The 12,826-nt window shown below is 41.6% G+C and overlaps 1 protein-coding gene across 12 annotated transcripts in view; it reads left to right on the forward strand.

Moving 5' to 3' along the window:
- Positions 1–47: 47 nt before the first annotated feature.
- Positions 48–12,826, forward strand: part of AAK1 (AP2 associated kinase 1) — a 144,707-nt gene continuing 131,928 nt past the window's right edge. For 4 of the 12 annotated variants that reach the window (XM_015571476.1, XM_006775317.2, XM_015571477.1 and 1 more), the window contains exon 1: positions 48–693. In XM_015571476.1, the coding sequence (XP_015426962.1) occupies positions 531–693 (163 nt within the window). In that variant the 5' untranslated portion in view covers positions 48–530. The remainder of the gene's footprint in view (positions 694–12,826) is intronic. The other 8 variants (XM_006775322.2, XM_006775323.2, XM_006775319.2 and 5 more) reach the window with 4 other exon arrangements.

Here is a 12,826-nt window from a genome sequence, read left to right on the forward strand (position 1 = left end):
CATCTCAAGTGGGTGCCGCCGGGATGCTGCCTCGCGGGGCGGCGGGGAGACCGGGGAGCAGGGGGGGCAGTGCCCGGCTGAGTCGGCGGCCCGAATTCCTTCCTTTTTTCCGAGCCCTTGGGCACAGGGTCTCTGGTTTGGGGGTGGGGGACGCGTTTTCAGCCCCAGCGTTTTTCTCGTTTAGAAAATTCACGGAGCGTTTCCCCAGGATGATGGCTTGTGCTGACCCTACGACTCAGTAGTTGCCTTTTTAAGTGTGTTACTGATTCATCCTCTTTCTCTCCCTCTGTCATCACAGGTTTAAACTTATACGAATCATTCTCTAGAGGAGGGGACGGACCGCCGCGCGATTGACACGCATATTCCTATAGGCATCCTCCGTCAGCCCCCACCCCCACGGCCGGATTCGGGTGGCTCCTCTCCGAGCTGAAATCCGAGAAGAAATCCTTGGATCTCTTGTTTTCTTTAAAAAAGAAAAAAAAAATCCAGAAGCTGTCGGTGTTTTTGTTGTACTGCTTCCTATTCGCAAGATGAAGAAGTTTTTCGACTCCCGGCGAGAGCAGGGCGGCTCTGGCCTGGGCTCCGGCTCCAGCGGAGGAGGGGGCAGCTCGTCGGGCCTGGGCAGTGGCTACATCGGCAGGGTCTTTGGCATTGGGCGGCAGCAGGTCACGGTGGACGAGGTGTTGGCGGAAGGTACGGTGGTGGGACTGCGTGCGCCTCAATGAAAATCTTGCGCTGATGCAGCAAGATTCTGTTTTTCCAGTTGTTGCCTGTATGAATGGGTTTTACCAGGTGACCCTCCCTTCCTCATTCCCTAGCCCTGTGTGTGAATCATTGCCCTTGAGAAATTTAAAACTGAGCGTTGAGAGTGACAGGGTTTATGGGGGTAGGGGGAGGTTGCCGGACATTGTTTACTTCAGTGGCCTTTTCGTTTATTTATTTTTTTTAAAACATTGACAAAACAAATCTTGTTTGTCTCACTGAATTATGAGGATCAGACGAGAAAACCTACGTGTGAAAGTGGGAAGCTTCACATCAGGGGAGGGTGGTGGGCTTGTCATCCTGCTAAAACTTGAAATAATGGATGTGAGGGTTGAAGAGAGGGTTTTTTCCTTCTCTCTCTTCTGCCCAACTTTCCCAGTGCCATGAGCTGAGGCTCTTGGTGGGTTTGACAAGGTTTCCTGACCCAACTGTAATCAGGTCCCCAGGATGTAGGTGAGATAACAGAAATTACATGCAATGAATGTAGTTATTTTGAGACCAGTCAGCAGGCCCTTCCTTCAGTTTTAGGTTAAAAACATTTATTTTTTTAATGTCTAAAGAATTATTTGAGAGGGGCATCTTATTTTTGCTTTTCCTCTATTGGAGATGTTATTTAGATCTGCTGTGTTTGCTGTGTAAATTCCGTATCTATATCTAAATCTATGTCTTTATTCCCCAGGCTTCTGGAAATCTTTGTATGTCTCTTTTGGTAACCTTAACCTCGACCTTCATAATTATGCCAGACTCATACCCTTTACAGCCCATTGCCTGCTTAGTGTGCTTTTATTTTTAATAAAAGCAGCAATTTCTTTGGCACACAGCTATTCAAACTAATTGGATAGGGCCAACCTGCTATAGGATGTGTTATCTGCTGAGAAGGGATGGGGGATGGTAGAGGCCTCTGTTACTGCAACATGGTGGTGGTGGGGGACCTGTTTAACTGGGGAAGGAGCCTTTTTGCAAGCTAAGCTGGAAGCAGGAGTTCCAACCCAGCCCTGGGAAATGCCTGTCAGGGTCAGTGTTGCAGAGGGGTGGGTTGGGAGGAGGAAGGAGCTGTGTTTGGCTCTCAGCTTGTCTAAGCAGTAGATTCAGCTGGGCCCAGTTTTCTGGGGTTAGGCTTGAAGCCTTACTTTAAAAACACCGTTTTAAAAAGGTCTGACAACGTCCTTGTGAAATTGTTGCTCTTTTCCATTTTCAGTGCTGCTCTGGCTGTACTTAATCTGGGGCCTGAGTCACTGTCCCTCTGGATCTTTCCTTGTGGGTTTTGGTGCAGGATGGGAGATGCTTCTGTGCCCGCTGCCAGATCTGCACCCTGAAGTCTGATCTGGCTCTTCCATCCCTGTGCCAAAGCCCTTGACCGCAGGGGGATGGAGGAAAGGAGGAGTATGTGAAAGACAAATTGGGAGGAATGATGGGGTGCAGGGCTCTCCTTCTCTCAGAATGGCCTCTGCTGACCCACGAGCATTTTGTTCAGCTCCCATATTGTCTCATTGCAGACGGTGCTACCCTCAGCAGTGCCTGTTCTCAGATTCTGAGTGACGGGAAAGAGAAAAGGAAAAATTGGTCTTTATTGTCAAGTCTGCCCTTCCCTCCCCAGAATTCATCCCTGAGAACTGCACATCAGGCATTATATTTTAAAGTGGAACTTAGGGCTTGCAGTTCTGCATTCATTCATTCATTTGTTCATTCGGCAAACAATTGAGTGTCTATGATGTGCCAGGCACTGTGCCAGGCTCTGGGGATGTGATATAGAACTAGATGCTGGAGTTTATAAACTCCAGCTTTGAGAGATGGAAAATAGCCAATTAGAATGGAGTTAAACTTAGGGTGGCCCCCAATTTTAGAGAACCAAGAATTGTTTTCTGCAGGAAGTAACTGACTGAAGAATGAGTAGGAGTTAGCCAGGTGTGGTGACATCATGGACACAGACTCAGAGTGACAAGAGAGAGAGTGTCTCATTTAAAACCAGGTCTGGCAATGCTGCCCTCTTTATGTTCTTTGACTAGAATTGAGTTTGAATTTGTGGCTCTTAGATGTATGTGGCTATGTGGGAGCCAGTATACAAAGTATTTGTGTAGCACCTACCACTAGATTCAGAGAGTATGGATATAAGAAGATCTAAAGTGTAATGTTTGCTTCTAAGGAGCTGTCAGTGAATTTGGGAACACAAGGCAAACATTCACACATACCATAGTTTAGTTACCAGCACTGTAGAGTCAGGCATATCTAGGTTCAAATTCTGGATGTGTTCTTTACTGGCGTGAAACCTTGGATAAGACGTTTAAACCTCTCTTGAATCTCTGTTTGCCTATGGGCAGTTCTTAAAGCATGGAGCCTGGGTCAAGAGTGTTAGCATTACCTGGGAGCTTATAAGAAATGCAAATTCTCAGGCCCACTCCATAAGCCATGAGTGTAGGGATTTAACAAGTTCCTGTAGTGATTCTGATGCAAGCTAAAGTTTGATAACCACTGTCCTATGAAGTGGTCTTGAAGATTACATGAGGCATTGTATGTAAATTATTTAACTTCTTTTCCCCCAGGTGTTCAATAAATGGTAGCCTCTAATTACCAGCAACATTGCATCATAAAGGGGGTTGGGGGTGGCAATGTGAAGGCTAGTTTGGCTAAAGCAGTCTTCAGGAATTACCCGCCCCCCCCCCCCCCATTGTGGGTGGACAGAATCAGGTGTACTTTGCAGTTAGCTCCTCAAAGGGTCAACAGATGTTTTGGGTAGCCATACTCATTCCTGGACCCTCTTCTGTTTGAGATATCAAGTGCTGACCTGGACACCAGACCAGCCAGAATTGTCTGAGGTTGATGAGAGTTGTGCATCAAGTGTCCAGGGCAGTGGTTAGGAAGTTCAGGGACTTATTACCACCACATCCCACTGATCATCCCTTTTCCCCTAATGTGGGTCAGTACTGGTCTATGCCTTATAGTAAGGAATTGCAAGCACCCCAAGGAGGGTGTGTTGGAGCAGTGGTTCTCAACCTTCCTAATGCCGCGACCCTTTAATACAGTTCCTCATGTTGTGGTGACCCCCAACCATAAAATTATTTTCGTTGCTACGTCATAACTGTAATTTTGCTACTGTTATAAATCATCATGTAAATATCTGATATGCAGGATGTATTTTCATTGTTACAAATTGAACATAAAGCATATGATTAATCACAAAAACAATATGTAATTATATATGTGTTTTCCGATGGTCTTAGGCGACCCCTGTGAAAGGGTCGTTTGACCCCCAAAGGGGTCGTGACCCACAGGTTGAGAACCGTTGTGTTAGAGGCAGGCAGGAGAATGCCTGGCCTGTCATCTCTCCATCAGCTGCAGCAGCCCCGCTTGCCTAGTTGCACTAACTAGTCTAGTGGGGGCTTATTTATCTTGGGAACTGAAGATAATTTCTTGGGAATTTATCTAAGTCATGAGTTCAGAGGGATTTGGTTATCTCTAGGATGGGTTTTGGGGAGGATATTTTCTTTCTAGCTTCCTCAGCAAAGATGCCACAACGAGATGTGAGATCATGACTGATGTAATGGGCATGTGATGTCAAGGGAATATTTGGTTTAAGTTTCCAGAATGAGCTTAATGAAAATTGGAACAATGCTTAACGAAGAAATGAGAAGCTGTGCTTTTATCCACACCTCCTTAGCTATATGAGGCCTTATATCTAAGCTTTAAACCATAAATAAATGTTTGTTGAGTACCTCCTGTGTCCACAACAACATTCCAGAATGCTTTAGTTCTATATAAGGTGGCCAAGATGGCTCTTCAGAACAGTTTCTCACCTACATTAAAGGAACCCAGGTTTAGGGCTAATGAGAATTACTGAGTAAGTCTCCAAATCAGTAAACTTTGACAATTTCTCCTACCTACAGTGCAAGGTACTGAGTTTTTAAAATGTGTGTGAAACCACCTAAAGAAAATTAAGCATACTAGTACATAGATACATACATGGCATATATTTATAACATGTTGGCGGTGTCAATATATTGCATGCATGTATTCATTTAGTGTACATTCCTTAGTGCCTTCCTTGTGGCAGGCACTGTATTAGGTTCCAGAGCTGTATGATGAATGAGACTTAGGCTCAGCTCTTACGGAGCTCATAGACCAACAAATAACCCTAAGGTAAATGTCCAGCATTTAGCATGGCCTTTGGTGGATATTAGGGGGTAAAAAGATGTTAAGAGATGATAAAGAGAAATGGCTTGGGGTTGAGGATTTATAGGTGAGTGTAATTTGAACATGGAAATTGCCCAGAAGATGTTCCAGATGAGGGTTACTGAGGTCTTGCAAGCAGAGAGAATAACATATGCAAAAGTGTGCAATGGTGAAAGGGTATGATTTCCTGGAATACTGACTAGTGTTATAATTTTGGTCAGTACAAGTTTCCCTTCTAGAGTCAAGGGAAGAAGGACATGGAATGGTAGAAAGAAACTTTTTTTTTACAATTCCCTGGCTGTGCTTGCTGCTTGCTTTCTCCAGTGGCCCTGGGTCTTTTGAGTAACTATTGAATAGGTATCTAGTATGCACTGTTCTCCTCTGGGCCTCATCTAATTGTGGGGCAAGGAGTGGTCCTGAAGGTTCAAAGAAAAGCAGAAGATTGAAGCAGAAGCAGGCCGGGGAGTGAGATGACCACTGTTTCAGAAAGGAGTTGTCAGGGGGGAAAATGACAATGTTTGACCAGAGCAGAAGGTATGTTGGAGAGAGAAGAAAAGGAAATAAGGTTCTGGAGAGCTTCAGTTCCAGGCAGAGAGGTTAGTTAGAAGCATCTGAGGCCTTCTCGTGACGAAAACACCAATTTAATCCTTCCCACTTCAGATGTCTTTGCCTTGCTGGGGAGTCTGGTTTTTTTAGTGGCAACTGCAGATTTTCAGGGGGTGGTTTGTGAATGGTGTCTTCTTCCTGGCTTCAGGCATGATGACAGTTACAGCTTTGCTAAATATAGCCAAATCTAGAATTCATAAGTGAAATCCAGAATAAGCAATTGCTTGGTCAGAGTCTTTCCTTTGGTCTTTCTAACAAAGTCATGCTCATTTAATGAGAGATAATAGAGAAACAGTTTCACATGGGTTTTGAGTGGGAGGATATGGGGGGAGGCATACACTTGTACCTCAATAGCTGAGACTGCATGTAGAGTACCTAGAAGAAGCTTGATAAATATTAATAAGGTGCATATGAAAAAATATTACTGCAGTCATTTGAACTTGTAGTATTTGAAATTGACACTTAAGAGAGGGGACTGCCCTAGCTGGTTCGGCCCACAGACTTAAAGGGTAGTGGGTTCGATTTTGATCCAGGGCATGCACCTGGGTTGCAGGCTTGATCCCCAGCCTGGGTCAGTGGTAGGCAACCAATCGATGTGTGTGTCTCTCACATTGATGTTTCTCCCTATCTCTCCCTGTCCCTTCTACTCTCTCTAAAAATCGATGGAAAATTATCCTTGGGTGAGGATTCACAACAACAAACCATTCAAAAACAAAAACAAAACAAGAAAGGGGACCAACACCATCATCTACCTTCATCTTGTACTCTTCAAAGGATAAGTGCTTTCTGAACTGTTTAAGAAATAATTGTGACATCTGTATCTGAAAGAGCCAAACGATAAGAATAGAAGTGGTTTTTCTATTGAATAGCATCTAGCACTTGGAAGTAGCAAAGAGTAGCTTTCAGTCTACTTTTGTGGAGCCGTTCTTTGGTGCAGCGGAAGGAGCACTGCAGTATACATTGGGAGGTCAGGGTTTGTTGGTTCATTCATTGCCACATTTGGTAACTTTTATTGAGCACTCACTAATGTGATGGACATCATACAATGATAAGCCATTGCTCTGCCTTAAGCTCACATTGTAGAGCTTCAGACACATGAGCAAATAGCTCTAAGGATGTAAAAGGCCTAGGGGAATAGATATGAGGGAGCAATTAATTTTATGGGACGAGGAGTAGTTAGGGAGAGCTAAAGAAAGGTGATATTTCAGGTATGTCTTCAAAAAGAAGAATTTATTACTAGGTGGGCAAGGTCGAGAGAACATTCTAGGCAGAGAGAATAACATGGCCAAAGACACAAAAGCAGAAAGTGCACTGCTTGCTGGGAGCTATATGTTTTGAGATAGCGGTTATCTATTACTGGTCCAGGGATGTGCTGTCCAATAAAGTAGTCATATGAGCCACCAGTGGCTATTTAAATAATCTTGCCATGACAAATGGAGAAGTAATAGAAGACTTGACTCCTGCCCTCCTAGTTGACATGATGATCAACACACAAGAAATTAAGTGCACCTTACAAGATAATAGCTATTGGAATGTTGGGGTGTATGGTGTAGTCTCCAATTCTGGAAGGATTGAGGAGGAGATCAGTGAGGACTGAAATGGTTAGGAAAGACTTTGTGAAGATGGATTGCTCTTAACAATCTTAAGACTCCCTTCTTCGAGGAACCTTGCTTTAGGGAAGATTGAGTTCAGCACATTTGCATAGGTTATATTCTTAGTAAAGTTGAAGGAAGTATTACAACATCTTTGGTCTCTTTTGAGGAACAAAACTGCCTTCATAAATAAATCATATGTTCTGTGTTTATACCCAAAGCAAAAAAGCCTATTCATTCTATATGATTTTGAATCACTCAGGAATAACGAATATTAGCACATTAAGGCAACACTGGCTACAGCATTTTGTGCCCACTTTCTCCATTATTTTCTTTGTTATTTTTAGTCTGTTATCTTTATTATTATTTAGTCTACTATGTATACTTTAAACAACCTCTGTTCTGTTGAGTTACAGACAATTGTTAAGAAAGAGGAGTCCTATAAGTGAGACTTCCACCTTGGCAGAGGGCGGGTTCCTCAGGGTGGAATAAAGTTGAAAGAGTAAAAATTTGGAATTTCATTTGAGGTGTGCTGTGAGTGAATGAGCTTGAGTTGGCCCGTTTTCTCCTTGGGCTTGAGTTAACCTTGGCAGATGATGGATAGCAATGCCAATTGAAGCTTTGTTATTTATGATTTCTGAAGAGCTGAGAGATTATTGGATGAAAGAGTTTATGGATCCCTATATTATTATAATAGAAGGCCAAGCCTAGCATTGATGTTAAATTATCATTTGTAATTAAAATGGCCTTCAATAATGATGCCTTTCATCTAGGACTTGAATCTTGAAGAAAGCAGTATAAGGCCATATAATTTGTTTGTTGCCTGTTGTTAAGGATGCTTGCGGTTCTTGTGCTGGGACCTTTAGGATGAGAGATTAACTATTGTGCCTCTGGTACTGAGCATGAATTTGTGAACAAAATGGAGACTTTATTACCCTTGATAAATTACACTTTCTTCCTATCAGTTGGGCTCTTCTTGAAGGATTGGGACCTGAGCTACATTTACAGAGGTGGCAGGATTCCAGCTTGTACCTTTGACTCATATTTTTCCCTGCTTAGTGAATCTTGTTGGTTCAGGAAGTGCTGATTATCTTACTGGTTTGGTAGTCCACCCTGTTCTTCAGATCTTTGTTTGTCCTCTACTATTTTTAGAAGTCTGGGAATCTTGGTGGTGACGTGGTGGGAAGTGTTGGAAGAAATAATTGTACCTGGCCTTTTGGCAATGGAAGGACTCTTGGTTTGAGCAGAAGGTGTAACTTGGAAATGATTGGGGGAAACCTGATATGCAGTACTGTCTTTCTTCCCCTGGAATGAAGGGAGCACTATGATGTTCTCCTTCGGAGAAGACTTTCAAAGTTAGCACCGAGTGTGGTGCTTTAAAAGCATGAGAATTGGAGGTAGGCAGCCCATGGCTTGAATCCTGGACCTGTCCCTGTGATGTTGGCAACTTACTAAGACCCAGGTTTCTCATTTATAAAATGCGGGTAATAACTGGGGGTAGTTGTAAGGATTAGATGAAATTATGCAAAGCACTTAGCATAGTGTCTAGCATATAGTTAGCAGTCTGTAAATGATAACTCTTAATATTTGGGTGCGTGAATTTTGTTTTTATCAGGCAGTATTTGTTTTGCTGTGTGTATAAACTGGAGAAGCTGGAGTCTTGGATATAAATATCAGAGGCTATCTATCTATCTATCTATCTATCTATGTATCTAATATTCATAAAACCAGAATGAGGAATAAGGAGAAGAATCTCAGATAGGTATTGTGGTTTGATTTTTTTTTCCTGCTTGAAAGCCATCCCCAACCTATCAAGTTGCTATTCGTTATGATGGGTGTCTCTGTCCCTGAGGAATATCTGACCCCAGCTGCCTTTCCATCTTCAAATCCTGGTGCTCTAACACAGGTCTTCTGCTTCATTCAGGCCGGTGCCCTCCTCGTCACCCATGTACCATGTGTTTAGTTCTTTCCAATGCTTTACTCATATTGTTCCCTGCACGTGGGATACGCTCTCTTTCCCCACCCACCTATCTTTATCCCACCTAACCTTTGTCCTGCCTAACCACAGTATCACCACACCTGCCAAAGTGATCCATTTATCCTCTTGTCCTTTGGATTCCTGTCATTCTTGCTTGGCTATGTTGACTGTTTTGGGCCCATAATCTCAAAGGTTTTTTTTGCTATTTAGCTATTTCATTTGTATCTACTTTCTAAGGTTAGATCATTGGTTCTTAGGGGCAGGGTGTGGACCTTAGATTTATTTTGTATCCAGTTCAGGCCTCTTAAATTTGAACAATGTAACAATGGGTACTGGAGAATAAATTAATGAATGAATAATACATTAAATCAGTACTAATTCAGATTCACTGACCAGACAGTAGAGACCAGACAGATTTGAAACCTACAGGCATCTCTTATCCCTATTTCAATAATATAGTAGATTTATGTTTGGGACACTGTTACAATCATAATAACTATCGAATCTTCTAAGTTTTTGGTAAAATTGAAAATAACAAAATTCAAAGCTAAGTGGAACACCTTCCAGAAAAACATGTAAATTTCTCTTTATTGATTGGATTCAATTATGGGAACCTAATACTATAAATCTCGAAAATAGAGATATAAGGTACAATTAACTATATAAAGGAATTCTAAAGTGATTTAAATGCTGTATTGTGAAGATGAAGGAAATTATTAGGTCAGGTATCAAAAATTCAAATATTTTCTAGCTTGTGATGGTTGTTGACCCACAGGAAATTAGGGCAGTGATTCTCAACATGTATTTGGGATAGTGAGCATGGGAGCAGGGGGAATAGATAGGAGGAGGAATATATAAATTGAAAAGCACAGACAAAACTCAGGTCCAGCCTGGAAAGGAGAGAACCTCAACGAGGATGGAGAGCGCTGGTATACCCTCTTAGGAGGCATGTAAAGGAGGTGGGGTGGGGAGAGGACATGAGACTTTTAATTTATCAAGGAGGATATGTTTTGTTTTGTTAATCCTCATTCGAGGATATTTTTTCCCCATTGATTTTTAGAGAGAGTGAAAGGGAGGGAGAGAGGTAGAGAGAGAAACATCAATCTCACATCAATTGGTTGCCTCCCACATGTGCCCTGACCAGGGCTGAGGTCGAACCTGAAACTCCTGTATGTCCCTGACATGGAATCAAACCCATGACCCTTCAGTGTGAGGACTTGGACAGTGCCAGCCAGGGCAAGGTGGATATGGTTTTTAAAAGGCTCACCCATATGGCTCTTGCAGCTCAGTCATAAGTTGAATCTGTAGAAGTGGTGTCTAAAATTGATCACTGAATGTAGCTCTTAGACTATAAAATGGCACCTGTTTCTCCCTGTTCAGATTCTTACTTAAATCTCACCTCAGAAAAGCCTTCCTTGACTATCCAATATAAGGAATCCGTAGTGTTTTATTTTGCCAGTTAGCATATGTCAACTGGTTTTCATCTTATTGTTTATCTCTCTCTACTAGAATTTCACCTCCATAAAAGCAGAGACCTTGATTTACTTTATTGCTATATCCTTAGTATCTAGTGTAGTGCCTGGCACATTTGAGGAGCTCAGTGAAAACCAGTTGAAGGAATGAATGAGCACATGAAGAAGACAGAAGGAATGAAGAAGACATACATGCAGAATCAGGAGAGAGGGGATGATGAAAATGAATATTAAATAGATTTAAAGGAAGGAAGGTATGGATGGTCTTTGAGATGGGAATCCACCATCTCCTAGGTCATGGCACCTGAATAAACCTCTTTCCTTTTGCATCAGAAAAAAAGAAAAAGAAAAAAGGGAGGGTGTGGATACTAGGGGAGGGTTAAAAGTTAGAAAGGGTTATTGGATTTGGAAATATAGAGATTATTCATGACTTTTGTTAGAGCAGTGTGTAAGTGAAGCAATGGAGCGAAGTCCAGGTAACAGTGAAATGAGTGAATGGGAAGTGGGGTGAACACTGAGTCAGGGAGGAATTTATTATTTTTAATGGTGGAATATTGAGTACATTAAGCAGAGAGGAGGAGTTTAGAGATACAGTACGGGGGAGGGGGGGCATTCTTGATGGAATAGTGCTGAGGAGGTGATGGCAGGTGATGGATGGGATCATGAGCTCAGGTGGAGGATATGACTTTGGACAGGAGAAAGATCACTTTATTAACTGACCTGGAAGAAAGAGGAGCAAGAATGGCTACAAAAAAGAAATTGATGGGGTTTGGTAAGTAGAGAGAGTTCTTGCTTCATGGCTTCTGTTTTCTATTGAATACTGCAGGCTGGGAGTTGAATTGGGGGTTTAAAGAGTATAGTGAAGGATGTGAAGGAGTTCCTTAAGTTTAAGGAGAGAAGAACTGACAGAATGGCTTGGTCATATGGAGAGACCGTTTGATATGACTCATCATGGAAAGAGGTTTTTCTGACCCATGAGGTTTAATCAATTTTGAAATATATACTATTTTGGATAGGGGTTGTGGTTTTTTTTTTTAAATACAGAATATATTTTCTGTTTTCTAGATTAAAAGCTACAGAGGCAGCATAATATAGGTGGAAAGTACTCCTGATCTGAATCTGTTCTTGATCACCATGCTCTGTCCTCTGGACAAATTGCTTCCCAACTTTGACCATTAGGTTCCATCTGTAAAATGAGGAGTAGATGATGGTGAAGTCTCTTTCCAGTTCTAATATCTTACTGCTCTTTTATTTCTCAAATTCATTGTTATTAAAATGTCATTTTGTTATAGAGTGAATAGGATGTGTGCTTGATATGGGTAAGGCAGTTTGCTCCTGAATAAAATGGCCCGAGTTACTATGCTTTTTGAATTTCATGTTTGTGTTTTATAGTGTCTTCTGGTTCCTTTCTTATGAGAATGTCAGCTGTCACTTCCTGCTGCTGCCCATGTGCCTTCCTGAATTAGTGCTTCTCTAATTTGCCTCTTTTAATCTGTGGATTTGAAACTAGATGCCTAAGTTTTGTTAGAACTGTGGTTAATAATAAAGAGGCTTAGTGACAGTTTGGGGGTCTTGTCTATGATTAAAGTACATGAGCTGCTGTGACAGGTAAGAGTTTTTTATACTCATGTTTTCGAAAGGTTGAGTTCTGAGAGGTAATGAGTTACCATTTGATATTTATTATTATTATCATTATTTTTAAAATATATTTTTATTGCTTTCAGAGAGGAAGGGAGATGAAGAGAGAGATAGAAACACTAATGATGAGAGAGAAACATATTTTGGTTGCCTCCCATATGTTTCCTGTCCAGGGATCCAATCTGCAACCTTTTTGGTGTATGGCCATCGCTCCAACCAACTCAGCCATCTGCCAGGGCTAGACATTTGGGTTATTTATGGTTATTACAAAACAACCACATGTATTTTTTAAGTCTTTGAGAGCTTGTTCTATTCCTTAGAATAAATTTCTGAATGTGAAATGTTTGGATCAAAACATATACATATTTTAGCTTTTGATACATGCTACAAATAGCCTCCAGAAAGATTAAACCAATATATACTTCCACCAGAGTGTTTCTTGTTTATGAGATTGGATTTGTTCGTTAGTTTGTTCTTTCTTTCTTCTTTCTTCCCTCTTTCTCTCTATATATCTATCTTTTATATTTCTTCTATGGTGAATTCTTTGTTTATGTTTATTTGCTCATATTCCTGTTAGGGCATTCATCTTTTTTAATGATTCATAGATGTTC

The sequence above is a fragment of the Myotis davidii genome, unplaced genomic scaffold, assembly GCF_000327345.1.
Source record: "Myotis davidii unplaced genomic scaffold, ASM32734v1 scaffold247, whole genome shotgun sequence".
Taxonomy (NCBI): domain Eukaryota; kingdom Metazoa; phylum Chordata; class Mammalia; order Chiroptera; family Vespertilionidae; genus Myotis; species Myotis davidii.